Genomic DNA, 25,846 nt, shown 5'->3' on the forward strand with positions numbered 1-25,846 from the left:
CTTGTTAGAGTCACGTGACCTGCTCCGGCTGGTCATCGCAGCGCTGTACCCGACGCATCTCCAGGGCGGATCATTTTGCTGAGATTTATTGCTCTAGAACCTCGGATTGGCTTTTTTCTTTTTGTCCGGTCTGGTCGCCCAGCGGACGCGTCTTTCAATCGCTGAAAACCGCACCGCGGAACCTCGAACTGTGGAACTCGCCGTGAACCGACGATGGGGGCGCATGTTCCGCCCATGGAACGATGAAGACAGCGGACTGACCGAGTCAGGGCATTGGGATCACAGGACACTCGGAGACTGGACAGCGAAGAACTCCCTGGGTCATGGAGGCGGACTGGGATGAAGTGGCGCGCGTCGCGGTGCCGCCTCCGAATCCGCATGTTTTGCCGACCACGGCGACGGCATTCGCGTTTGATGATTTACAGGAGTTGCTGTGGGTGGGGAATGAATATGTGAGGAGAACTCTTTGTCTCTTCCTTCTGGTAAGATAGCATAGCTGACAACTGGCAGGGCCGCATCACGTCGTTCTACGGCCCGGAGCTCCAGCGGTACACCTCGGTCCGCGCGCACCCCGTCACCGAGGGCCCCGTGCGACAGTTTCTGTTTCATGAGAAAGGCGTCATCTCGCTGTCTTCCCGGAGTGTGCACATGGTCAGCCGCCGCGGCTTGACAAGATGGCATGTGGAGCACCCCGACATGGTCGATTTGCGCTGCATGAGCTTCACGGCGCAGACGAACCGCATCATTGTGGCCGGGTGCCAGCGGTCCATGCTGGTCGTGGACATTGACAAGGGCCAGGTCGTGGATCAGGTGCCGACGGACGTCAACTACACGCTGATGAAGAAGAGCCGTTACCTCTGCGCGGCCACGGACACGGGCGCGGTCAACGCGATTAGCCTCACGGACTACCGGGTGGTCAAGTCGTGGAAGGCACATGGTGCAGCTGTCAACGACATGGATGCGCGCAATGATTACTTGGTGACGTGCGGTTTCTCCGTGCGGCATCTCGGCACGCCCATTGTCGACCCGCTGGTCAACGTCTACGATCTCAAGACGCTGACGCCGCTGCCGCCGATCCCCTTCCACGCGGGCGCCGCCTACGTGCGCATGCATCCGCGGCTGCACACGACGAGCTTCGTGGCTTCGCAGACGGGCCAGCTGCAGGTGGTGGACCTGATGAACCCAAACATCATCAACGTGCGGCAGGCCAACGTCAGCTTCATGCTCGGCCTGGAGATCTCGCAGTCCGGCGAGGCGCTGGCGATCAACGACGCGGAGTGCATGATCCATCTCTGGGGGTCGCCCACCAAGATCCACTTCAACGAGATGAGCAAGGAGACCGAGTTTGCGGACGTCACGCCGCAGCCGCCATCTCTGGACTGGTCGCCTGACACGCCGTTGAACCTAATCGGCATGCCATACTATCATGAACGGCTCCTGTCGGCGTGGCCCAGCCATCTTGTCTTTGATGTCGGCCGCCCACCTCCGACGATCGACCCGTCCATCATCCCGTATTTGCGGCCGGCGGAGCTAGGGCACTACGCCGCGAACCCGAAAAAGGGCCGCCGGTACCAGGTTGAGGATACCCGACAGGCAATCTTTTCGGAGCCGGCACTGTTGGCGCCCAAATTTCTCAGCGAGAAGGCACGCGAGTCGCCGCGGGTCAAGAGCGATGGGTCCGTCGCCGAGGTGTCGGATGCCTTGGCTGCGGCCAAGATCGGCGGGGAGGGCGAGGAAGATCCGTTGCTCAAGTATAGCAATGTCGAGATCAAGTACAGCAAGTTTGGAGTGGATGATTTTGATTTTCGGTAGGGAGTTCCGTTTTTTTCTCGGTGTATGTTGGTACTGTCGCTGACTGTTTGGTAGGTTCTACAACAAGACCAATTTTTCTGGTCTGGAGACGCATATTGCAAACTCCTTTACGAATTCCCTCCTTCAGCTGTACAAGTTTATTCCATTGATGCGCAATCTTGCGCTCCACCACGCGGCCAGCAGCTGCATGACGGAGAATTGCCTGATGTGCGAGTTGGGCTATCTCTTCGACATGCTTGAGAAGGCCAATGGCCAAAACTGCCAGGCCACGAACCTACTCAAGGCGTTTAGTAGTTACCGCGAGGCGTCCAACCTGGGACTTTTCGAAGAGAACCTGCCCAACAAGTCATTGTCTCTTACGATCCAGAATATCAACCGGTTCTTTCTGAATCAGATCTCCACCGAGTCTGACGCCACGCAGCAGAACATGACCACCATCGCCGTGGAGTCGATCCGGTGCATGTACTGCCGCAACGAAATCATCCGGCCGGGCAACGCCCTGGTCAACGACCTAATCTATCCGACTATGGACATGAAGCACCCGCGGAGACCGCCGCAGACATACCGGTTCTCCAACATCCTCAAGGCCAGCATCGAGCGCGAGACGCAGAATCGGGGGTGGTGCAGCATCTGTCGTCGGTACCAGCAGGTCGCTATCCGCAAGACTATCCAGCGGATGCCCCCGGTACTGCTGCTGAACACGATGATGACCAACAGCCCCATGTGTCGGCAACTGTGGGCGACGCCGGGCTGGTTGCCAGAGGAGGTGGGCATTGTTGTCGAGAACGGCCAGGCGTTTTGCTTCGAGGGGGATGACTTGAAGAAGGGAGACCCTCGGATGACAATCTACGAGCTGGTCGGGATAGTGGTGGAGGTCGATATTCCAGAGCACCACAAACCGCATCTGGTCTCGTTCGTCAACGTCAGCATCTCGTCGCGTGAGCCGCAGGAACAGAACAGCTGGCACCTGTTTAACGACTTCTTGGTGACGGAGGTGAGTCGCGAGGAAGCGCTGAGGTTTAGCGAGCCGTGGAAACATCCGTGCGTGCTGGCGTATCAAGTAAAGAGCGCACGACATCAGGTTGATGATGGCTGGAAGAGTAAGCTGGACACGACGCTGCTGTTCCAGGAGTGGTCCATAAAGTAGGTCCCTTTCCCACTTTCTGAAACAGTATCGCTGATTTTTCGTAGTAATGGCCGCGTCGTCGAGTCGTGCCAGGTCCTGCAGCCAGACGAGCTCCCCAAGCCCGGCACACCAGTGGCACTGGATACGGAGTTTGTGGATCTCGAAAAAGCCGAAATCGATGTCAAAGCGGACGGCTCGCACGAGATCATCCGGCCGAGCAAGAGCGGTCTGGCTCGTGTGTCTGTGCTGCGCGGCTCTGGCGAGCGCGAAGGCGTGCCGTTCATTGACGACTACATCACGATCAAAGAGCCGATCGTGGACTACGTGACACAGTACTCGGGCATCAAACCCGGCGACTTGGATCCACGTGTCAGCGAGCACAACCTGGTCCCGCTCAAGGTGGCCTACAAGAAGCTGTGGGTGCTCCTCAACCTGGGCTGCGTCTTTGTCGGGCACGGCCTGGCGTCGGATTTCCGCAAGATCAACATCCGCGTGCCTAAAGCCCAGACGATCGACACGCAGTTCCTCTACTTCCATCCGGCAAAGAACCGCCGGCTAAGCCTGCGGTACCTAGCTTGGGCCGTATTCAAAGAGTACATCCAGGATGACGACGTGTCCGGCGGCACGGGCCACGACTCGATCGAGGATGCCCGCATGGCGCTCCGCCTCTGGAAGAAGTTCCAAGAATACGAGGACGCCGGCGTCGTGTCGCAGATCCTCGAAGAGATTTTCCGCGAGGGTCTTCGGCTGGGGTTCCGCCCGCCGCCTCGTAACCCAGACGGAACCCCTGCCAGCACCGCGACTACGACAAGCGGGGCGCCGGCCACCGCCGTTCGTCCTGGAACCGCGCCGAACAGCAATGGCCGCAACACCCCCGATACCGGGCCGAGCCGGCCGTCGACGCCGCCGTCGCGCCATGTGTTCCGGCGGTCGGATGTGCTCACGCCGAGCAGTAGCACCTTCAGGGGCAGCACTTCGGCAGACTTTTTCTCGACGGGGAGTCCGTTGCGATGATCGATTCAATCGGAGGGATGTTTGGGTGTATGAGTTGCTAATCAACGATGATGGCATGATTATATGATGATGATCAGACAGTGAATAGAATAGATGAGGCTTCTCGGTACATTTCTTGAATATATAGGTATTTTCTGCATGTAGCTGTGGTATACAAGTGTATTTATTGTGATGGTTTGAGCACTCCGTATTCGACGGGGATCAACCAACCCCGCTATCAACTAAATCAATCAATCCGTCCGCGGTCGGCGTGCTTCAGAAACATCAGCCCACTTCGACGTCACCACGAACATAACCTCACTGTATACTACGCGATCCTTCGCTTTTTAAGTTTTCCCTCGAAATACTTGGATCCCGGCAAATGTCCCGCCATCGCGTCAAATCCGTCGCCTACGATGACGACGACTTCGACGACGATTATGACGACGACGAGCTCGACCCGGAGGAACAGGAACAACTCGAGTCCCTGACGGACGAGGTTCTAGAGCAACTCCGCAACGGACAACCCGCGGTCAGCGCATCGAGGCAGGAAGTTCAGGAGGCGCTCTGGCATTACTACAATGACGTGGATAAAGCCGTGAACTACTTGCGGGGTTGGTCATATCCTCCGGAGGGGATGTTCGTGGGACGGGGGTGCTGACTTGAAACAGGCAAGAAAGCTAAAGAAGCGAAAAAAACTGCTCCTCCGGCGGCGGCAAAAGCGGCCAAGGGGAAAGGGAAAGGTACGTGGTTCATCCTACAGCTTCTGTTGGGTTCGATGATTTTGCTGGGCTCGCGATCGCGGGTGCTTGATTCGTCTCTTTCTTTCTCTCCTTATGGGTGAGTCGCATCGCGGTTGATTGCTGTTTCTTTTTTCACTGACTACTTATCGTACGGGAAGAGTTTTTGTTCGGGCGATAGTTCTAACGGATGTCGGTAGTACTGCCAGCGTGGCCTGCATATCCGATAGAGAATTACTACTCGCCATCATCACCATCGTCCTCGGCGCACTTCTCCGCCCGCGAGTTCTTTCGCGATTCGCCCTGGTTGAATGTCCCTGCGCACCGAAAAGCGGAGATCCTGATCGAACCGCTGTATCCCCGGCTGGGTCTGATGGGCGGCGCGCCGCAGCAGCAGGAGGGGAAGGTATCCAAGCTGGCCGCCCTGGCGGCGGCGCGGAAGAAGAAAGAGGCGGAGAAGGCAGCAACAAGTGGCCAGGCGCAAGATGGGGCGGCCCCGAAAGCCAGCAAGCCCTCTATGTCGTTGATGGAGCGGTTGTCGACGGCAAATGATAAGAAACCAGCACCGACAACGGCAAGAGGGGGAGCCCTGGCAAGTCGACTCGCTTCGTCCAGATCGCCCCAGCCGCGGGGCGAGCAGCGACGACCGCCGTCGACCCGGGAGCCTGCTGCTACTCCACCGGCGGAGAAGAAACCGGACAGTGTAGAGCAAAAGAATGGCGGACTCCAGCTCCAGGTGACGACGCTGCGAGCGCCGCCGTCCACCTTCGCCGCCACCATAGTCGGGAGCGCAGCGCCCGCGGCCGAGCCTAGCCGCTTGTTTGGGACCAGCGTGGATGTGTTACATGTCTACGGGGAAGATCTAACTGAGCCGTTTGACTTTACAGGCCCCAGCCCGGATGACGTCGTCCTCAATGCGCAGAGCGCAGCCAAAGGTTTGACGATCCGTTGACGTCCTGGCACGGTCGGGGGTTGACACTGTCCCGGCAGGCCTCAAGCCCTCCTCTAAATCGGCGACGACACCGAAAGGGCCATCGCCTGCTGATCAGAAAACGGAGGAGGTGACGTCGGGAGTGAAATCGTTATCGGTCGAGGAGCCGGTCAAGGTGAAGCGGCAGGATCTCGACGTGTTGGCCGAGTATGAGAAGTCGAAGCAGAAGAAGTCTGCCAGTTTTGTAGTGATTGGTACGCTATGCGAATCCCAAGCTTGATAGGCACTACTAACAGCCGGTAAGGGCACGTGGATGCGGGTAAGAGTACGCTCATGGGCCGGCTGCTGGTAGATCTAAACGCCGTCGACCCGCGAACTATCGACAAGTATCGCCGCGAGGCCGACAGAGTCGGCAAAGGGTCGTTTGCGCTGGCCTGGGTGCTGGACCAAGGGTCTGAGGAGCGCGCGCGTGGTGTGACGATCGACACTGCCATAAACCGGTTCGAGACCGAGAAGACGCGCTTCACGATCCTGGACGCGCCGGGCCATCGTGACTTTGTGCCCAACATGATCGCCGGCGCCAGCCAGGCGGATTTCGCCGTCTTGGTGATTGATGCCAGCACGGGAAACTTCGAGTCTGGGCTTCGGGGTCAGACCAAGGAGCACGCGCTGCTGGTACGCAGCATGGGCGTACACCGGGTGGTTGTCTGCGTCAACAAGATGGACACCGTAGGGTGGTCCAAGGACCGGTATGACGAGATTGAGCAGCAAATCTCTGCCTTTTTGACCACGGCCGGCTTTCAGGCTCGGAACCTGGCGTTCGTGCCCTGCTCGGGCTTCCGCGGCGACAATATCACGCGCCGCAGCGAGGACCCGCAGGCGTCGTGGTACACGGGTCCCGTGCTGGTTGAACTACTGGATGCCTCAGAGCCCGCTTCGCACGCGCTGGACAAGCCGCTTCGGATGACCGTCGGCGATGTCTTCCGCGGGGGCGTGCAGAACCCGGTCTCCATCTCCGGGCGGATTGACGCCGGCAACCTCCAGGTCGGAGACTCGATCGTCGTCATGCCGAGTTGCAGCAGCGCGCTGATCAAAGGCATCGAGCGGGACGGTGACGAGGCTGCCGCCTGGGCGGTCGCCGGACAGAATGTGGTGCTGCACCTGGCGAACATCGACCCGGCGCAGCTGCGATCCGGCGACGTAGTCTGCAGTCCGACGGCACCGGTCCGCAACATCCAGTCTTTCTCGGCCAAGGTCCTGGCCTTTGACCATCTGATGCCCATGCAGGTCGATCTGCACCGCGGCCGGCTGCATGTGCCTGGCCGGATCCGCCGACTGGTGGCCAGCCTCGACAAGGGCTCTGGCGCGGTGCAGAAGAAGAGGCCCAAGATCGTCGGGCCGGGCACGGTGGCGCGGGTGGAGGTTGAGGTCGATCAAGCGGTGCCATTGGAAGCGCCCGCGCGGATCATTTTACGAGCAGGTGGGGAGACGATCGCGGCAGGACTGCTTGAGGATCTATGACTTTACGTACTTGATGTCTATAGCATGCATGGACTGGGGTTAGTAGAAGAATCTCATGGCTAGAGTATAACTTTTGCTGTTTTGTGATTTCCATAACACAATAGGCATGGAGTATTGGACTTCTAGAAGGAGCTGATCTCTTCGAACCAGAATCTGGAGAAAGACGTTGGATGGGACATTCCTGGAATTCTGATTGGTCGAATTCTTAGTCAGCACAGCAAGGCACCAGCCAATCGCAGCGCGAGAAATAACCTTAATGGAAAGGCCAGCATGGCCGATCCGGGCCTCCAAAAGATTAAATTCATGACCGGAGCTCTCGAGACTCGATCTTCTTTCAACCAACCGAGGTCGGGCTCCTGTAACTGACTTGTCTCTCTCATTATTGAACTGCTTGAGTGAGAGGAAGAAGCCGACCGGTGTATTCTTTTTTTTTTTTTTGTGCTCGCCTTCCACGCCATGTCCAGAGGATCGCGGCACGACGGCGCGTCCAGGCCGTTCGCCTGGTCGACCGTCTTGTACCTGTTGCTGGTTTTCATTGCTCCCTTGGCCTTCCTGGGCACGGCTCATGCTGCGGATGAGACCAATGTGACGGAGAACTATGGAACGGGTAAGGAACTGTGCACTTCATTCCTTTCATGGGATGGAGTTTGGCAAATGCTAACGTTTACAAAGTCATTGGTATTGATTTGGGAACCACCTACTCCTGCGTCGGCGTCATGCAAAATGGCAAGGTCGAGATTCTTGTCAATGACCAAGGAAACCGTATCACGCCGTCCTACGTTGCTTTCACCGACGAGGAGCGGCTGATCGGCGACGCGGCCAAGAACCAGCTTGCGTCGAACCCGAAGAGGACGATTTTCGACGTCAAGTGAGTGGCGGTGCTACTTGAACTTTTCCATGAACAAAAAGAAAAACAGAAAAAAGCTGACAAGATTGTTTACTAGGCGCTTGATTGGTCGCAAGTTTGACGATAAGGACGTCCAGAGAGATATGAGACACTTCCCGTTCGATGTCGTCAACAAGGACGGCAAGCCTGTTATCAAGGTGGATGTCAACAAGCAGCCCAAGATCCTCACCCCCGAGGAGGTCTCCGCAATGGTCCTGTCCAAGATGAAGGAGATTGCCGAGGGATACTTGGGTAAGACGGTGACTCACGCTGTCGTGACGGTGCCCGCGTACTTCAACGACGCGCAACGCCAGGCCACCAAGGACGCTGGCACGATTGCGGGTCTGAACGTTCTGCGCGTGGTGAACGAGCCGACTGCGGCCGCGATCGCGTACGGTTTGGACAAGACAGGTGACGAGCGCCAGATCATCGTGTACGACCTGGGCGGTGGCACTTTTGATGTGTCATTGCTGTCGATCGACAACGGTGTGTTTGAGGTGCTCGCGACGGCTGGTGACACTCACCTGGGTGGTGAGGACTTTGACATGCGGGTGGTGGACCACTTTGTCAAGCTGTGGAACAAGAAGCACGGCGTGGACGTCACCAAGGACAACAAGGCGATGAGCAAGCTGAAGCGGGAAGTCGAGAAGGCGAAGCGGACGCTGTCGTCGCAGATGTCCACGCGCATTGAGATTGAGGCGTTCCACGAGGGCAAGGACTTCTCGGAGACGCTGACGCGCGCCAAGTTCGAGGAGCTGAACATGGATCTGTTCAAGCGGACGCTCAAGCCGGTGGAGCAGGTGCTCAAGGACGCCAAGGTCAAGAAGAGTGACATCAACGACATTGTGCTGGTTGGCGGCTCGACGCGCATTCCCAAGGTGCAGCAGATGCTGGAGGAGTACTTTGGTGGCAAGAAGCCCAGTAAGGGTATCAACCCGGACGAGGCCGTGGCGTTCGGCGCGGCCGTCCAGGGTGGCGTGCTGTCCGGCGAGGAGGGCACCGGCGACATGGTTCTGATGGATGTCAACCCGCTGACGCTGGGCATTGAGACGACGGGTGGCGTCATGACCAAGCTAATCCCGCGCAACACGGTCATTCCCACGCGCAAATCGCAGATCTTCTCGACTGCGGCGGACAACCAGCCGACTGTCCTGATCCAAGTCTGTACGTTACCCACTACTCACTTCAGTTCGTCATTACAGGTTTTGCTAACATGGAATAGATGAGGGCGAACGACCTCTGACCAAGGACAACAACCTGCTCGGCAAGTTCGAGTTGACTGGCATCCCGCCGGCGCCGCGTGGCGTTCCTCAGATCGAGGTCTCGTTTGACCTGGACGCCAACGGCATTCTCAAGGTCAGCGCCGCGGACAAGGGCACCGGCAAGGCCGAGTCCATCACCATCACCAACGACAAGGGCCGTCTGTCGCAGGAGGAGATCGACCGGATGGTGGCGGAGGCCGAGCAGTTTGCGGAGGAGGACCGCGCTGCGCGCAGCAAGATCGAGGCGCGCAATGCGCTGGAGAACTACGCCTTCTCGCTCAAGAACCAGATCAACGATGAGTCTGGTCTTGGTGGGCGTCTTGACGACGAGGATAAGGAGACGGTAAGTCCTTTTCGCCCCCCCCCCCTTTCTTTTTTTTTTTTTTTTTTTTTCCCTGAAAAGAAGTCGAATTAACTGACTAATGCCGATAAAAAACAGATCCGCGAAGCCGTCAAGGAAGCCCTCGACTGGCTCGACGAGAACGGTGCCAGCGCCACGCAAGAGGACTTTGAGGAGCAGCGCGAGAAGCTGTCGAGCGTGGCGTACCCGATCACGAGCAAGCTGTACGGGGCTGGTGAAGGTGCCGCTGGGGATGACGATGAGGAGCCGAGCATTCATGACGAGCTTTAGACTTTTTTTTTTCTTTCTCCTCTTCTTTCTGCAAAGAGGTGAGGGGAAAAAAAATGTCATGCATTCTTTGATGGGTTCATATTAAATGTTGCCGGGAGTGGGAGTTGCATGGCTGTTTTTTTATTTTTTATGTTTAATGGTCTGGTCTCTGTATTGTATGGTGTAGAGTATCTTATACCTCGTCGTTGAAGAATCATGAAGATACCTTGTGATGTTTTCATTCCTGATCAGTCAATCTACACAATGGATCATTTCAAGCACGAAAGCAATGGCCAATTGCTTCCGCTAAGTGTACTATTTGGATTGTCATTTGTGCAGATTTCCTGCATGGTACTATCTACCTATCTATATGTACCTTGAAGAGATTAATAGCACTCATCCAGGTGTATATAGAAAGCAAAGACAAAAATCCCGACTGTACGTGCAAACGACCGGAAGACAGTAAGTGAACTGCCCAACAAATCAACAACAACGACAAAAAAAAATCAAAGCATCGAGATCAGAGAAGAAAAAAAAAAAAAAAAAAAAAAAAAAAAAAAGCGAAGATCACACTTAGCTTTTGCGTCCACTCTTCATCGGATCCGGGGTTGTCAAAGCTTTCGGCTTGCCTCTCACGTTTTTCACCCCTTCCCCCCCTGCCCCTTGCAGACAAAAAGAGAAGATAGAAGTAGTGTATGGGGCGCACCTCGCGGTGCTGGCCTCGCCCGTAGGCAAGGCCAAGCCATCGTTAGAGAACCCGGGCAATCGGGTCCTGCGCCTCTCGCCACGCGCGCAGCTTGCGCCGGAAGTAGATGCGTTTCGCCCACTTCCAGGCCTCGACACCGGCGAAGAAGATGGCGGCCTCGACGAAGACGATGCCCCATTCCCAGGAGATGGCGGTGTGTTTGAAGACCTTGCGGTTGAGCACGGGGATGTAGATGATGGGGAAGATGGTGATCCATCCGGCCATGATGGACCAGAAAAGGAACTGGTTGCGCCAGACGTCGTGCATCCACTGGGTGAAGTAGCGGGTGGACTTGGGCTGCATGCGGAAGAACGAACGCCGCATGTTGACCATCTCCCAGGCGAGGAAGAGGGCGAACCAGGTCAGGCAGACAAAGGTCGTCGAGCGGGCGCGGAACACCAGATCGCAGTCCTCGGACCAGCCTGAGTTGCAGTCTGCGCCCAGGTTGCCGTCGCCGAACCCCCACATGCGGAGGGCAAAGGCCGCGACGCACAGCGCGGCGGTCCAGAAGCCGTAGACGAGAATGTCGAGGGTGACTTCCCAGGTGAAGATGCCGGCCTTGCCCTGCGGCGGACGGTCCATGATGTCCGGCGCGGCGGCCTCCATGCCCAGACCCATGTCCGGCATGCCCGACGTGATCATGATGATCCACAGGATCTCCACGGGCGACAAGGGAAACACCGACTGTCCGTTGCGGTCCTGGAACGCCAACCCGATCAGCAGCGTGCACGCCTGCGCAATGTTCTCCGACAGCAGGTGCAGCACGAATTTCTGGATGTTGTCAAAGATGCGTCGCCCTTCCTCGACCGCGTTGAGGATCGATGCGAAGTTGTCGTCCGTCAGAACGATATCCGACGCGTCCTTGGCCACGTCCGAGCCCGTCATGCCCATCGCAATACCCACATCGGCGTGCTTCAGGGACGGCGAGTCGTTGACTCCGTCGCCCGTCATCGCTGCGAACCGGCCCCGTCGGTGCAGAGCGTCAATCATCCGGACTTTGGTCTGCGGCGTGCACCGTGCCACCACGAGCGGCAGGATCGGCAGCGCGTCAATCTCCTCGTCACTCAACCGGTCGAACTGGCTCGCCGTCATCACCATTGCCTCCGCCACGTCCGCCGACACCATGCTCATGTCCGTGGGCATGATCCCGACCTGCTGCGCAATCGCCTTGGCCGTGCCCGGGTGATCGCCCGTCACCATGTGCACCGTGATACCGGCCCGGTAGCATGCCTGAATCGCTCCGGCTGTCTCGGGACGCGGTGGGTCGTACAGGCCCACCAAGCCCAGGAAGCACAGGTCCTTTTCCACGGTCTCCCGCTCAATGTCCGAGTCTTCAAGAATCCGCTCCTCCTTGTAGTACGGTCGGTTGGCAAGGGCCAGAACGCGCAGTCCAAGACGGGCAAGCGCCTCCATGTTTTCCAGGATCTGCCGGCGGTGCTCCTCCGTCATGGTTACCGGCGTGGTCGAGTCCGTGTCCCAGAGAACCGTCGTGCACGAGTCAATGATGCGCTCCACGGCGCCCTTGGTGAAGACCATCGTGCGCTCCTCCTGCGGTGTCACCTTGGTGTAGATGACCGACATCTTCTTGACCGTCGAGTCAAACGGGAACTCTGCCTTCTGATACCAGACAGCACCCTGACCTTTGGTCCACCGGTCGCGGTTCCAGTTGAACTTGGACGCAAAGACTTGAATGGCAATCTCGGTCGGCTCGCCGCGGGCACTCCACTGCTTGTCTTCGGACTGGTAGACGTGGGCCAGGTTCGCCATGGATGCGACATCGAGGAAGTGCTCGAGGGCCTCGTTGCCCTGCACCAGACTCTCCGGATCCTCCACCACCGGCCCTTCCTTCTCGTCGTCAAACTGCACGGGCGAGACGGGAGTGAAAGTCACGTCGCCCACCGTCGGGTTGAACGGCTCGTTGGACGTGCCCACCGAGTACGTGCCTTTGGATGGAATCCATGCCTTCTTGACGACCATCTTGCCCTGTGTCAGGGTGCCGGTCTTGTCGGAGCAAATGTCCGTCACGGCGCCCAATGCCTCAAGAGAATCCAGTTTCCGGACAATGACGTTCCTCTCAACCATGCGCTTCGTGCCCACAGCCATGGTAATCGTCAACACGACGACCAAGCATGCCGGGATCATACTCAGGCCCGTTCCGACGGCGTAGAGGATGACTTCCTTGTGGTTGCTGAAGCGGTTGGCCGCCATGACAATGATTGCAAAGAGTACCGCAACGCCAAACAGCAGGAGAGCAAGCTTGGAGAGCTTTCTCTGCAACGGAGTCCCCACGTTCACACCGAGGAACCGTCCGATTGCATCCGTACCGGTCAATGCCCATGCTTGCAGGTACCACCGCTTCTTGGTCTGGCCGTCCGGTCCCCGCTTGACCGGTCGCCGTTTCGACTTGCTGGCACGAAGAGCAGCCGCAATAGATCCAATCTCCGTCGCCATACCGGTCGCAATGACCACGCCTCGGGCACGGCCCCGGGTCACCGTGGTTGAGCTGTAGGCGAGGTTCAGACGGTCGCCAGGGCCGATGTCCTCCTTGAAGGTCGCGTCATGGTCTTTCTGCACGGGGAGCGATTCACCCGTGAGAAGGGCCTCATCGGTCTCGAAGTTGACCGCCTCGACCAGCCTGTCCCAATTAGCATGAAAATTTTCACGGAATGTCCCATGGGACCAACCTGAGATCCGCAGGAATTGTATCACCCATCTTCAGCTCCACCATATCACCCGGAACGATATCCGCAGAGGGAATGGCAAACGTCTGGCCGCCCCGCGAGACTACACCGGTGGGTGAGCTCAACGAATGCAGAGACTCCATGGTCTTCTCCGCGGCATACTCCTGGAAGAAACCGACGATGATGTTGAGGACGATGACGGCGGTGATCACGCCGCCCTCGATCCACGACTGGATACCAAAGCTGACCGCCATGGCCAGGATCAGGACCTGCACGACAATGGATCAGAATTCAAAAGTCCCATTGAAGAAAGGGCCGCAGAGCTTCAGGGTATGGGTCGCTTAACTAGCATCATTGCATTGGCCACTTGGCGAACGAGGATCTTGACAATGGACACGCCCTCGCCCTCATCGAGCTTGTTCGGGCCATACTCGCGCAGACGGCGTGCCGCCTCTTCCTTATCAAGGCCTTCATCGAGCTTGGTGCCCAGCTCCCGAATCACCACGTCGGCGGGGAGGGTGTGCGCGGGTGCGCTCAGAGGGAAGCGTCCCCGATCGGGTTTATTAGGTTTGTCAGTCATACTCAGAGTGCACGAGCAATAAGACCTGTGCAGTAGAGCCTGGTGATCAGACTGGCGTTGAGGGGGCAGCCGGCAATGGACTACCTGTATACTCCGTACCAGAACGAGAAACTACAAAAAAATGTATGTTATGCGAGAGAGAAGAGAGGCTTTTTGAGAGGGTCAATTTTAAATATGTATACGGAGTATTACTCTCCAGCTCGATGAGCTCTGGCACTGTTATTTAGCGAGATCTCCGCAGTCCCCAGGGAACGATCGGTAATGATAGGGTCATAATATCTCTCCCACTTGCCGATCAAAAAAATTTTTGGCATTCTCCCACGTTGCTATCCCAACTCGGTTAGTCTGTGATGACTAAGCTCCTAGCTTCATTGATCTAGGGCCTTGGTGTTTACCTGAAGCGGTTAGTGCAGAAACACTAAATCTTGGCGCCAAGCAATTTGACATTCGGTATTATGTAATAACAAGTCTCGGCCAATCCGGCTGATCCTGATTCCTGTCGTCACTGCAACTCCATGCGAGCAAAAATCTTAGCCCAGCACGTGCTTGCATTCTCGAGAATGATTTGAGTCCCGTGGTGTGGCAACAGCGAAGATCCAGATCATGATCCACAGTGCATCCACTAGTGGCCATGCTTGAGGAGTACATACGTACAGAAAATATCCGAGTACTCCGAAGTCCGGGGACGAGGATTTGATTTCGGTTGGTAACAATCAACGAAGAAAGATCAGCTGCAAGAGTCTCACCTCCGAGTTGAATTCAAAGCCAGTTGTTCGGTTCTGTTTGAGAGGCATGGCAGCCGACTTGCGGGCCGCTCCCGAGTTTATCCGGAGCCTCCGGATTTCGGATCGAGTAGGATCCGATCACGTGATGATAAAGTCATGTGATGGGTTTGGAACATCATTTTTCCACAATGATAAGTAACTGGTACCTTACCTTAGGTAGGTAGAGGTAGGTAGGTCCCTATTATCCATCCATCCGTCCAACTCGGCTCTCAGTCTCAGCGCGACCATGCTGGGACGGACGCAGACTGAAAATAGATCTCCCGATATCACGCATGGAGATTCAGATCTAAGCGCCCATTTCTGGCATCAGTTTCGGTGCGGGAATCGAAGAGACAAGTACAAACTCTGGTTCGTCTCACAGATCAGGTACTATTTCAACGGAAAGAGTGCGAGTTCCATGAGTCGGACAGACGGGGAAACTCCATCAGATCGGATCAACACTTCGTTGGGTATCAGCCGGCACTATGATCCCTATCGTTGCAGTCCGTGCTCACGCGACGCTTGAGCGGCTCGATAGGCCAAATCATCTTCAAACTCAGGTGTCAGTCAGATCAAAAGTACAATAACTACTGCGGTTCGCAGGGTTTTTCAACGTGAACAACTGCGTAGACGGCTTCGAGTTCGAACCAAAGACGTCTTGAGACTCAGTCATCTGACAGAAGGGCAAGGTATTCCACAGTATGGACGCATGAGTTGAATGAGAAGCCATCCGAAATTGTTCCAAGACATGGAGTTTCCCTTGAACCATGTGAAGAAACAATGAGCCCAGTCACTACTACCAAAATCGGCTTCCATCCGAAACATTGCCATTCATTGACTGTTGAAGATTGAAACAGACAAAGGAGTCCAACTCATCCCTTGACCAGGTTGGCGTTGCGAGCGGCAAGGGTGCAGTTTCTGACGCAGTAGGATCGTTCGCTGTATCTGCTGCTAATTGTAGGATTCGCAGTTCAGCTGTGACGGACTTTGCAAGAAAATCGACATCCGGTGCCTCTGGCCTCCCGAGACAATGATTGACGGATGACCTTTGGTGCGACTTCACTGCTAACATGGTGATTTTTCTTCTTCTATCAATACGTCTAGGACACGCGATTTCCCTGTCCATGTTGTTGGAAAACCGACATGGCTGGAACAGGCCATGACAAGCGTGGAATGTGGTGTACAACTTTCCTAACCAATGAAACAACGTGGGACATATGCAAGGGGCAGGGAGATGACTACCAGTACGGTCGCACTGTTCTTATGGAGTGCCTGATCAAGAAAGCTCAGATTTGAGAAACGATGCTGACGGACAAAAGCAATAATCACAATGTTGCATAGCTATATCCAGCATGACTCAAGGCAAACAAAGCCAGTGTCTCTGTGGACCACACGCGGGAATTTCGTCCCCGGATTGCATCCTCGGTAGTTAGTAGGCTGGTCATCAGGCACAGCATGCACTTATAAAAACGCTTTCGTGGACCCCACTGAGCCAGCCTCAAGCAGCATCTTCCCATCCAGTCAAGCAGGATGAAGCTCCTCGCCCTCGCCGCCGTGGCCGTTTCAACCCTCCCTCCCCTGGCCTACGCCGTGGGCAACGCCACCGTTCTCAACAACTGCACGGATCCGGTGTACGTCTGGTCTGTCGGGTCCCAGGTCGGCCCGGAGCACACCCTCGAGCACAACCAAACCTACAGCGAGCAATACCGCCGCGACAACGAAACGGGCGGCATCACCATCAAGGTCACCCGGCAGCCGGGAGGGCTCTGGAACGGCAGCCCGCAGCTGAATTTTGGGTATACGCTGGACGGCAGCAGCATCTGGTATGCCATTGGGGACGTGAACGGTGACCCATTTACGAACGAGACGGTGGTCGTGACGCCGGCAAACGACAACTGTGAGAGCATCGTCTGGGAGGATGGCGTCCCGCCCCCGGGGATTCATCCCAGGGTGTGTGCGGCGGAGCATGATGTGCAATTGACGGTGTGTGGGAAGTAGGATTCAACCATTGGATTCTCATGGATCTGGGATGGATCACGCATGGAATTGGAATGGAGGTCATCCTGAAAGTGAGAAGTAGTTGGACACTTCCCTCTATGGCCTGTCATCCGAGCTTTTGGTTACGAGTTGGTTGTGATAATGTCCAGAATTGGGGCCAGCTGTCTTGAGACATTAATCATTAATCGATGGTCCAATCCATATTCCTCGAAGGTCAAGTTGGGCGATATCAAACTACTACAGTATGAAGTATACGAGTATGTGCCAGTTAGGTAGCCTGGGGATAATCAAAGGCGTTAAGGTCCACTGCTGGATCAAGAACAAGACTAGAGCAATTCAATTGTACATAGTCAGGGCCCGCAAGGCAGTAGTAAGGTTTAATCAACGCGTTGGGTTGTTCGGAGGCTCATGATATTGGTTCAATACCTTGTTTTACCGGGGCTACTCCTGTAGAATGGTGTTGACCAAGCCATGATCGATCCTATCGATCACTTTATTATGATTGCTGCCTGAGAAACACTCCGCCACCATGCAAGATTTGTGAGGGTTCAAACCATGATCGCGGTTAACATTGGAGTTCTCCAAGAGAAAGCAATGACAGAATGATTTGAGTCAGGGTAATTTAACTACTCTTGCTTTAATGCAGACAGCGAGACTTGTGGTCGCGTGGATACGATGATCAATCTGGGCCTGGACCAGCGAAAGAACTCGATGCAAAAAAGGTTTGAGTTTCAAGATGTCTTTGGGCTTGGTGGATTATCGATTTTTTTCTATTATCCGCGAGAAGCACGGATCATGCAAACCCTAGACGAATCAAGAAAAAGCTCGCATGACCAGCCTCAAACCTGCAGGTTAAAAGTAACCTAGCACGAGCGAAGAAGCCAAAAAGAACTTATTCTGTGGGGAGCAGCAGCTGGACGGTAGCTCTGGTCGACAAGATGCAAATCATGGATTCATGGCAGCCTCCAAGTACTCCAATGACGAGAGCTGTCTTATTATTACGGATGCTCCGTAATCCGTACAAGCGCACCTGATGGTGAGTATGGACCGACTCTAAGCGTTTTGGAGAAAAGTCTCTCCAAAGTAACTATTCGACCAGCCCCTCACTGCAGCCTGCAAAGTTCATTATGAACTGCATACTCCGTACATGATCCATACCAGCGGTGGTGGCCTGATCGGAGCATTGGACCCTGATCCTCAGTCCCAACAATGCCTTTGAGCTCCTGATCGGATTTGAGTTCGTATTCCTGCAGAGGCCACGGAGGTTCGGAGTTAGGCCGCTGCCGGTGTTTCGACGTTGATTCAGCATTCCGATTGTGCTTTTTTTTTTCAACCACGTAGCATGGAGATGTGGCATGCAGACTGCAACCCTGCGTCCGGAGAAATGCTGCAGAGTGTGCAGAGAACATGCAGTTTGCCATGAAACATGATAGAATCATGGGAGACGAGGTTGAAGGGGAGGAAAAAAAAAAAAAAAAGCCAAGACCAAAACTGGGAAGGCGCGGGGCGGTGGACTCGGACCTTCCCGCTTTCCTGCTTGGCGCGACAACCGCCGGCACCGCGTCGATCTTGGGCTCCTCCTCTCCATCACGGAGTCAACGCAGGTGCTTGAGCCCCGAGCCTGTGGCTGTAAGCTGTACCATCCGAGGTATTTATGCCCTTTGCTGCCCGCTCCTGCAAAGCATCATGTTCGATCTTCTGCCTCTTTGCCCGCACCGGTCGAAAGCCTCGTGGAGGGACTACGACAGCTTTTGCTGGATCACGGCTTGAACCGCACCTCTGGTTGAAGCCATCGGCAAGCTGTTGTGCCGTATGCGGCGAGGCATGGCCCTTCTGGCAGGTTGATCGATAGCTTCTATACCTAAGCCTTTTTAGTTGTCATTAGGATTGCATAGTCCGCCATGGCTAAACTGGACTCTTCGCAGGCTGAGTTCCTGGCAGCCCTTGACGGGGAAGAGCCCTTTGTGCCGTACTGGGCCCGGAGTAGCGTGCAGTGTGCTCAGAACCTGCTACCTTGCTCGCCCGAACCTATCGAGTACGACCTGACCGACGCGGACTACTGGGACAACTGCTTCTTTTTCCCCGAGGACTGCTCGGTGACACACGTTAGTGGCACGGACGGCACAGACAGCGCATGTAGCGAGACGGTGTCTTGTCCATCGTTCGACGCAGAAACAGACGAGGACGACACGATGACGCCGGAACTGCCGAACATCAAGATGCTCGACCCGGAAGCCCTGAGTGGGCTGTTGGAAGACAACATCTCGCCGCCGGAGATTACATCACTGCTGTGAGTGAGAGAAACCACGGGACAGGTGCGATCAATGCTGACATGAGCAGCATATTCGCTACAAACGGGGCGATCTTTGCCCACGCATCGGACCTTTCCCAACGGCAGTTGCGCAACCTGAGCGCAACCTACGGGGCGGCGTACACAACGTATGCCAAAACGGTGTCGTCAGGGAACCTGACAGGAGTCAATCCGGCGAGCCATCCGTCGTCGTTTGTGACGACGCCATCGGTCCCGCTGGGCGACGTGGGGTCGATCGTTTTTGAAAACGACAACCGGGTCGCGGTGGTGACGAAAATCGCGGACAAGGTGTTGCTCGCCGCAGTCGGGCCGATGAAACTCGAGTCCTCCGAACCGCAAGCCCAGTCTGAGAATGAAGAAACCGGATCCAAGACCGCTTCAGCAAATGGATCGTCAGCGCCCGGCAGCGTAGACTCCGGACGAGCCCCCGCCCAGGACCCGAATCGAGACCCGGACTCGATCCTCGAGACGCAGTACGAGATTGATCGCAGCAACGACCTCGCGCGGCTGGCGGCATTGAACCTGAACTCATCACCGGAGATCCTCCTCGCGCTGGAGTCCAAGTCAGCCGCGCTGGGTCGGTTTCTGGGGCAAAAACTGCGAGATCTGGAGTGCCCGGCAGATTTCTAGTCTGAGACGAGTCACGATCTGATACCACTTCCTATCCACGGCGCCATGAGTATGTAGTTAGATAATGAATGTAACTATAGTTACTCATTCCCCTTCAGGTTATCAACACGATCAGAGTACGCCGTCCTATGGATCTGTACAGAGGGCGATGCTTTTCTCCTACTCCCCAACCCTCCATCCGCCCTCTCTAATCCGCGAAACATCATCCTCATCCCTCAACGCATCGTCCCAATGGGAATGAGGAACCTATCGCGCTAACCGCCTACCTCGACGATCCCCACGTCCAACTTTACCTGGAGAGCATCCTGGTGCCCTACACCGATGTCGCATAGCGTTTACACGATCTGGGTTCTCGGGGTACCGGACATACGACGCAGGACGAACAAGCCCGTTCAATTGGGCTTGTTCAAGAAGTATGTACGAGTACTTGTCTCCTTTGTTCCAATACACTGACGAGATAACTACCTTTTTGGAAAATTTTGGGGGACGATGTTTGGATTGAAGCACCAGATTCGAATGTCATATTTGCTAGCCAGACAAAAAGGACCTCATGGTCGCCAAACGGACTCTTCCAAGTCATCCGAGACCCTCTCGGAGATCCCACTGGTACAGATGCATGCTTTGAGGTGCCGTTGGCGGTTTTGCAGATAATGGAGCTGGCAGAGATGGCAGCTCCATTGCTGACATATGAGGGTGAGGATCTCTCGAAACAATGATCCAAGAAGCAATTTGGTGTTCGGGGGCCAGGTGGTGATTGAGCCATCGGAGGTTCTGCTTGTCGGTGGCATGGTCGAAAAGATGAATTGAAGCACCCACTACTTTGCATTTGTATAGCAGAGGATGAGCAATCCCTTCAAGCACTGGATTCGTTCAAGGACTACATACTGCATGAATGATTTCTATTTGTAATATTCAACCGCTTTCCTCCATTGGAAGAAAAAATAAAGATTCCCTCCCAATGTTGGGGACGAAGTTCGGATTGAAGGTCCAGATATGAAGGCAATCAGGAAAAGGACCTCCTTGTCGCCCACTACCACCTTCTTGCCACCTGTGACTTCATGACAGTCCCGCTGCAACGGGTGCATGCGTGAGGTGCCGTTAGCGGTGTTGTAGACATGGAGCTGACGGAGATGGCTGTTCCATTGGTAGGATATGTACGGGGTGAGCAGGTCGCAAGGATGATTTGAAAAGGAATTCTTCTTGAGGGACAGGTCGTGGTCAACCCATTGAAAGCTCAGCTTGTCGACGGCGTAGTCATATATGAGGTCCACCATGGCATTGGCATCCACCTCATCAGAAATCAGCCGGGCCACCGTCTTGTGACCAGACGTGTGGCTGACGCAGTTACTCTGTGGTCGAAACTTTGTCTTTTTCTTCTTCTCGTCCAAGAGAGCGAGAGGGAGAAATGTTTCCTCTCGAGAAGCCGTCCGGTCAACGTCCACTTGGTCTGTTGCACCCTCGGCGGTTGTTTACTCCAGCTTATCTCGAAGGTCACCAGCGTGTTGTCGTCCACGTCCATGTGCCACAACCATACACTGCCCATGTTGTCAATTTTGTAGATTCGATCCGTGCTCAAATCCCAAATATAGATGCAGTAGACGTGGAAGGATGACTCCGAGGTCAAGCCAATCATGGCCAATTTGTCCTTTTCGATCCGAACCATATAAGGATTACAAGGGAACTTTCTGCTGGCAATTCTATTCAGGCTTTGGTCTGTAACAGTTTCGTAGACGGTCCATAGTGACTGATGCCTGCCAGCGTTTCTCTGTTAGACAGAGGATGAATCGAAAAATAAAAAAAGAACGTGATGACCTCATACCCACTCTCGCACACTAGAGAAAGATAGCTTCTCGAGAGAAAGACCCTCCAGAATGCATTCCCTCTATCTTCAGCGTCGTCAAATTCATCGCCGCCAAAAGCTATTCCCATTCTCCTCTCAAAATCATACAGCACAAATCTGTTGGATGTATATTTGCCATAGCACAGCCGTCGCGAATGGTACGAATACGAATATCGTTCACGTTCTTCCATCGGCTCGACATTGAGAGGATAGAGGTTGTCGCTGGGAAAAAAGAGCTTCTCCGTCGGCCGAGCACATTGCAAGCCATGTCGCCATCGGAAATAGGTTCTTGCGTCTTTGGCCGCCACTACTCCATTGCTGTCCAGGCCGAGGATTGCAAGTGTTTTGGTGCAAAGCACGCATCGTGACTGGTTCACTCGAGAATATCTCGCGCCATTGCTTCGAGACCTGCGAGTGGTCCTACCCTGTTAGTTTCCATGAAATGGCTTCACTATGTAGTTAAGTAGCCTATTGGTGCTTGTTATGAATGATCGGCGAATGGTCAATTACACACACCCTTTGGCTCTGGACAATGTCTGCGGGGTCAAGATACTGCACGATCAGCAGCAAAAGCTCCAAAGGCAAGGAGCTAAATGAAATCGTCATCTTTGTCGGGCCGAGTCTGGGATAAGCGTGCTGCTTCAATTGGGCGGTCGACGGAGGGACTCATCACTGGGGAGAGTTCGAGATTCCCAATAATCCAGGTTCCATAAAAAATATTGTCGAGACAGTTTGAACGCGAGTTCACTCAGCACTTTGAAGTCCGGTACGGAGTTTAAAGTACCTACTAGGTCCGTCCTTGGAGCACGGGTACTCCGTAATTAAGTTGTTGACCTACTAGTACTTGCAGATGAACCGTGCGTCCACAAACGAGTACCTAACTTACTGCCATACCCCGTACCTCCTGTACGAGTAGTTATTCGTTAACCAAACCTTAATCAGGGCTAGGTTAACCTTAGTAGTTCTGCTGCGATGAATCGGTGTTCTCGTCGAGAGTACGAACAGAGCTCGATCGAGAAGTCTGAAATAATATGATCACATACCTAGTAACCTATGTCTGAGATGAGTCGCCACAGCAGAAAATGATATGTCGAACTGCACCCGAGTTAATCCGTTTGTCAGGTCAGTGTTTGCATCGAATCCCTAGGGTCCTTGATGAAAAGAACCCGTATGCGTTTGAAGGGAAAGAACTTGAATTTTCGTTTGATTATCTGACGGCTACGTGCATCAGCACGACTCTCAATCTCGGCTTGCTTCTCGAATCAGGCAGTGTACTCGTATCATTCAAGCAATGGGAGGTTCTCCGTAAACCAAGCTTGGTTCCTGAATCTATGCTCGTGTCTACTCAAACGCCGTGTAGCCTGCTCATCTTCAAGAATGAATACTCGTAGTATCAGAGATTTCCCCATAGAGTTCTACAGAACACATTAAGTATAGATCCATTTACGAGCAACTACTCACCACCATGAGTCATACTCGCTCATTCAGGGTCCATAGAAACATCATCATTCTATTGAATCTCACCAGCTGAATGCAACGACACGAATGACTCATATCGTCCAATGTTACTATAAACATGATCAAAGTCCTCCATCCTCCTCAACCCTAGGCAGTAGGATTAGGATATGATGATATATTACCTTCAAGCACAATGCCACTCGACTACTCCCAAACCGGGGAACCCTACATCCCCCTCCCCAATCCCCACGACAACATCATCCTCACCCCTCCACGCACCATCCCCAATCCCAACGGCACTGACCCCGCCGAGCCCACCACCATTCCCGAAGCCGACCTCGACGCAATAACCACCCACCTCAACGATCCGAGCATCTACCTCTGCCTCGAAGCCACCCCTGTCCCCTACAAGCGCGACTACGCAATATCATTCACCCGGACGATCGCCACGGAGGCCGCGCGGATCCTCCAGGCAGCTCAAACCGAGCAATGGGTGGAAGGATGTCCGTTCCATGACATCCGCATCCTCCCGGAACACGGAGAGGATTGTAGGATCCAGAGAGCGGAGAAAATTGGCGACATCACTTTCTCCCGAAAGGCATTCTATGAAATCCCACCTGATACTCCGGAGCGGGCGGCCGCGGAGAAAGAGAACGAGGCGAGGAAGGCGGGTGATGAGGAGATTAAATGGACGATGGGGTGTAAGTTCTCCAAAGAAAAAAGTCATAGCTAGGGTTAGGCCAGGTTAATGGCGAATTGGAATAGATTGGCTCGCCCCCGCGTACCATGGAAAAGGAATCATGGCGGCAGCGCTATCAACGCTGATCCGGGAATGGGTCGTGCCGCGGATGAACGCAAAGATGATCATTGGGTCCGCGTTTGCGGAGAACAGGGCGAGTTTGCAGGTGATGCGGAAGTGCGGGTTTACCGAGGATGAGAAGGTGATTGAGAAGGGAAGCCGGGAGTTGAATGCCGCGAGAGGTGGAGGCAGGAAGGATATTGTGATCGTTACATGGAGGAGAAAGGATGAGAACACGAAGACGGATTAGATGTCAATATGTACTAGATCTCGATATATACAAGTTATATGTGTATAGCCAATGCTCAAGGCTTTACCTCCTTGTCGGTTTCGGTTTTCTCCGGATCATTCCCATTGGGTTTCTCGGGCTCCGTCGTTGCCGCAGCAGTCGCAGCCGCAGGTTCGGCCGCAGGCTCGGCCGGCGACGCCGGCTTCTGCCCGTCAATGGCTCCCTTGATGGCGCGCCACCACGCCTCGGCGTCGTTTGGCGTCGGCGCCTTGAACTGCAATTCACTCGTCGTGTGGAACGCATTGGTGACTTTGCCGCCGGAGACGTCCTTGCCCTTGACGACAAACTTGACGCCGTCGAGCGCTCCCAGCTGGCAGTCGGGCAGGTACAGCGACAGCTCCGGCGTGGGGTCGCGCGGCAGGTCGTCATTGTCCTTAAACTCATGCAGGTACCGCGCGGGGGTGACGACATAGTACGCCGACTGGTATCCACGGATCACGGCGCGCGACTTGCGCTCGAGCGTGCCCTCGATCCGCGGGAGGGTGGCCGGATGGTCCTGATTCGGGAAGGGGACGGAGGCGAGGGTGCGCGGCGGGGCATCCGGGTCGATCAGGACTCCCTCGCTGCGCTGCACGAAACGCGTCCATTCAAAGTCTGGCGGGACCTTTTGCGCATTGCTGACCATGTCGCCGTACAGCGTGCGCTGCTTGTCCGACTGCGCGCCCATGAACTGGAAGAACGAGTCCATCGCCTGCTGGATCGTCTGGATGATGTGCGTCTCGAACTGCTGGAACCCGTCCTGCACCGCCAGAATGTCCCGCCGGTTGTTGTTCTCCTCCGTGATCTGCTTGTTCAGCCGGTAGGTCACCCCGCGCCGCAGCACGTAGGGGTCATGCGCCGGCTCGATCTTGTTGTGGGTCCCCGAGTCGTACACCGCGGCGTACTGGCCGAGGAGCTCGACGTGCTTTTGGGTCGCTGCGCGCGCCTTGTCCACGGCTTTGGTGAGCTTGGACGCGCCGGATGAGATCTCCTTGGATTTGGTCTTGATTTCCTTGTGCAGGTGCTCGAGGGTTGGCAGGACGTTCTTCTTGAGATTCTTCTCCGTATCGAGGTACACCGTCGAGATTGCCTGCAACCGTTAACAGCAACACGACCTAGAGAGCTGGCGAACTACCTGCGTGTTTTTGCGGAGATTCTCAAACATGCCCGTGACGCCGCCGGGACCCGGGTGAAAATGATGCCCTTCCCTCAACGGATTATTGATAGTCTTTTGGCGCGTCAGCCCGCGATCGAGCCAGGACCGTGGAGAGATCTGCACTGACCTTCAAGACCTTTTCATAATCCTTGGACTGCGACTTTTGCACCTTGGCCGTCGCCTCAACATAATCTTCCAGGTACCCGCAGAGATGCTTCCAAGCCCGGAGACGTTCCAACAGCAGGCGGGTAGTCTGATCCAGACAATTAACCCCCTATCTTACGGTCAAAAGGTACTATTTAGTAACTACGCACCTCGCTCGTATCATCCCCCACCAGACCCTCATCGTCGCTCCCCGACGTCTGTCGGGTCAAGGAGGTGCCGGTGCTATGCAGCGTCGCAGAGCGCGACGGCAGCGATGTCTGCTCAACGGGAGACTGCGGTTGTTCGGCAGACATTTTTTTGTACCATCCAATGCCTCAACTTCAACCACCTGGCAAAAAAGTGTGTTAGCGGGGTCGACTGCGCGGATTCGATTCGAGCCACGAACCTGCTGATAATAATACTCAATTACCTACGAATGGGTAAAAGTAATCCAAACTAACAAGTGCAAGGGAGACAAAAAGCTCGAGAGCACGAAATTGTACGGAGTACGAGTACTACTACTTATATACGTGTTGAAGCATCCCGCGAAGTGGGCTGGCTGTTGTCGCCAAAAGCGCCAACGATGATCGA

General features: G+C 55.0%; 9 protein-coding genes across 9 annotated transcripts; 6 read left to right on the forward strand and 3 right to left on the reverse strand.

Annotated features, from left to right (window-relative positions):
- Nucleotides 1-323: 323 nt before the first annotated feature.
- Nucleotides 324-3,952, forward strand: VTN31DRAFT_2427 (uncharacterized protein; the record flags this gene model as incomplete). Its single annotated transcript, XM_069402594.1, has 4 exons — nt 324-452; nt 511-1,808; nt 1,867-2,955; nt 3,004-3,952. 4 exons carry the CDS (start codon nt 324-326, stop codon nt 3,950-3,952), a joined length of 3,465 nt encoding a protein of 1,154 aa, XP_069261860.1.
- A 361-nt stretch (nt 3,953-4,313) lies between these two features.
- On the forward strand, nt 4,314-7,123 carry VTN31DRAFT_2428 (uncharacterized protein; the record flags this gene model as incomplete). Its single annotated transcript, XM_069402595.1, has 5 exons — nt 4,314-4,545; nt 4,603-4,674; nt 4,872-5,606; nt 5,662-5,856; nt 5,907-7,123. 5 exons carry the CDS (start codon nt 4,314-4,316, stop codon nt 7,121-7,123), a joined length of 2,451 nt encoding a protein of 816 aa, XP_069261861.1.
- Nucleotides 7,124-7,579: 456 nt separating this feature from the next.
- VTN31DRAFT_2429 (uncharacterized protein) lies at nt 7,580-9,902 on the forward strand (the record flags this gene model as incomplete). Its single annotated transcript, XM_069402596.1, has 5 exons — nt 7,580-7,730; nt 7,796-7,991; nt 8,068-9,173; nt 9,232-9,614; nt 9,711-9,902. The coding sequence occupies 5 exons, from the start codon at nt 7,580-7,582 to the stop codon at nt 9,900-9,902; spliced, it is 2,028 nt and encodes a 675-aa protein (XP_069261862.1).
- Nucleotides 9,903-10,629: 727 nt separating this feature from the next.
- On the reverse strand, nt 10,630-13,561 carry VTN31DRAFT_2430 (uncharacterized protein; the record flags this gene model as incomplete). Its single annotated transcript, XM_069402598.1, has 2 exons — nt 10,630-13,261; nt 13,311-13,561. 2 exons carry the CDS (start codon nt 13,559-13,561, stop codon nt 10,630-10,632), a joined length of 2,883 nt encoding a protein of 960 aa, XP_069261863.1.
- A 2,620-nt stretch (nt 13,562-16,181) lies between these two features.
- VTN31DRAFT_2431 (uncharacterized protein) lies at nt 16,182-16,649 on the forward strand (the record flags this gene model as incomplete). The annotated part of the gene is made up of 1 exon (XM_069402599.1): nt 16,182-16,649. One exon carries the CDS (start codon nt 16,182-16,184, stop codon nt 16,647-16,649), a length of 468 nt encoding a protein of 155 aa, XP_069261864.1.
- A 1,901-nt stretch (nt 16,650-18,550) lies between these two features.
- On the forward strand, nt 18,551-19,590 carry VTN31DRAFT_2432 (uncharacterized protein; the record flags this gene model as incomplete). Its single annotated transcript, XM_069402600.1, has 2 exons — nt 18,551-18,939; nt 18,990-19,590. The coding sequence occupies 2 exons, from the start codon at nt 18,551-18,553 to the stop codon at nt 19,588-19,590; spliced, it is 990 nt and encodes a 329-aa protein (XP_069261865.1).
- Nucleotides 19,591-20,890: 1,300 nt separating this feature from the next.
- On the reverse strand, nt 20,891-21,621 carry VTN31DRAFT_2433 (uncharacterized protein; the record flags this gene model as incomplete). Its single annotated transcript, XM_069402601.1, has 2 exons — nt 20,891-21,341; nt 21,410-21,621. The coding sequence occupies 2 exons, from the start codon at nt 21,619-21,621 to the stop codon at nt 20,891-20,893; spliced, it is 663 nt and encodes a 220-aa protein (XP_069261866.1).
- Nucleotides 21,622-23,081: 1,460 nt separating this feature from the next.
- VTN31DRAFT_2434 (uncharacterized protein) lies at nt 23,082-23,937 on the forward strand (the record flags this gene model as incomplete). Its single annotated transcript, XM_069402602.1, has 2 exons — nt 23,082-23,589; nt 23,654-23,937. 2 exons carry the CDS (start codon nt 23,082-23,084, stop codon nt 23,935-23,937), a joined length of 792 nt encoding a protein of 263 aa, XP_069261867.1.
- A 55-nt stretch (nt 23,938-23,992) lies between these two features.
- On the reverse strand, nt 23,993-25,569 carry VTN31DRAFT_2435 (uncharacterized protein; the record flags this gene model as incomplete). The annotated part of the gene is made up of 4 exons (XM_069402603.1): nt 23,993-25,045; nt 25,091-25,183; nt 25,239-25,364; nt 25,426-25,569. The coding sequence occupies 4 exons, from the start codon at nt 25,567-25,569 to the stop codon at nt 23,993-23,995; spliced, it is 1,416 nt and encodes a 471-aa protein (XP_069261868.1).
- Nucleotides 25,570-25,846: the final 277 nt, after the last annotated feature.

This window comes from Thermomyces dupontii, assembly GCF_041956625.1.
Source record: "Thermomyces dupontii strain NRRL 2155 unplaced genomic scaffold VTN31scaffold_2, whole genome shotgun sequence".
In the NCBI taxonomy this organism is placed as follows: Eukaryota; Fungi; Ascomycota; class Eurotiomycetes; order Eurotiales; family Trichocomaceae; genus Thermomyces; species Thermomyces dupontii.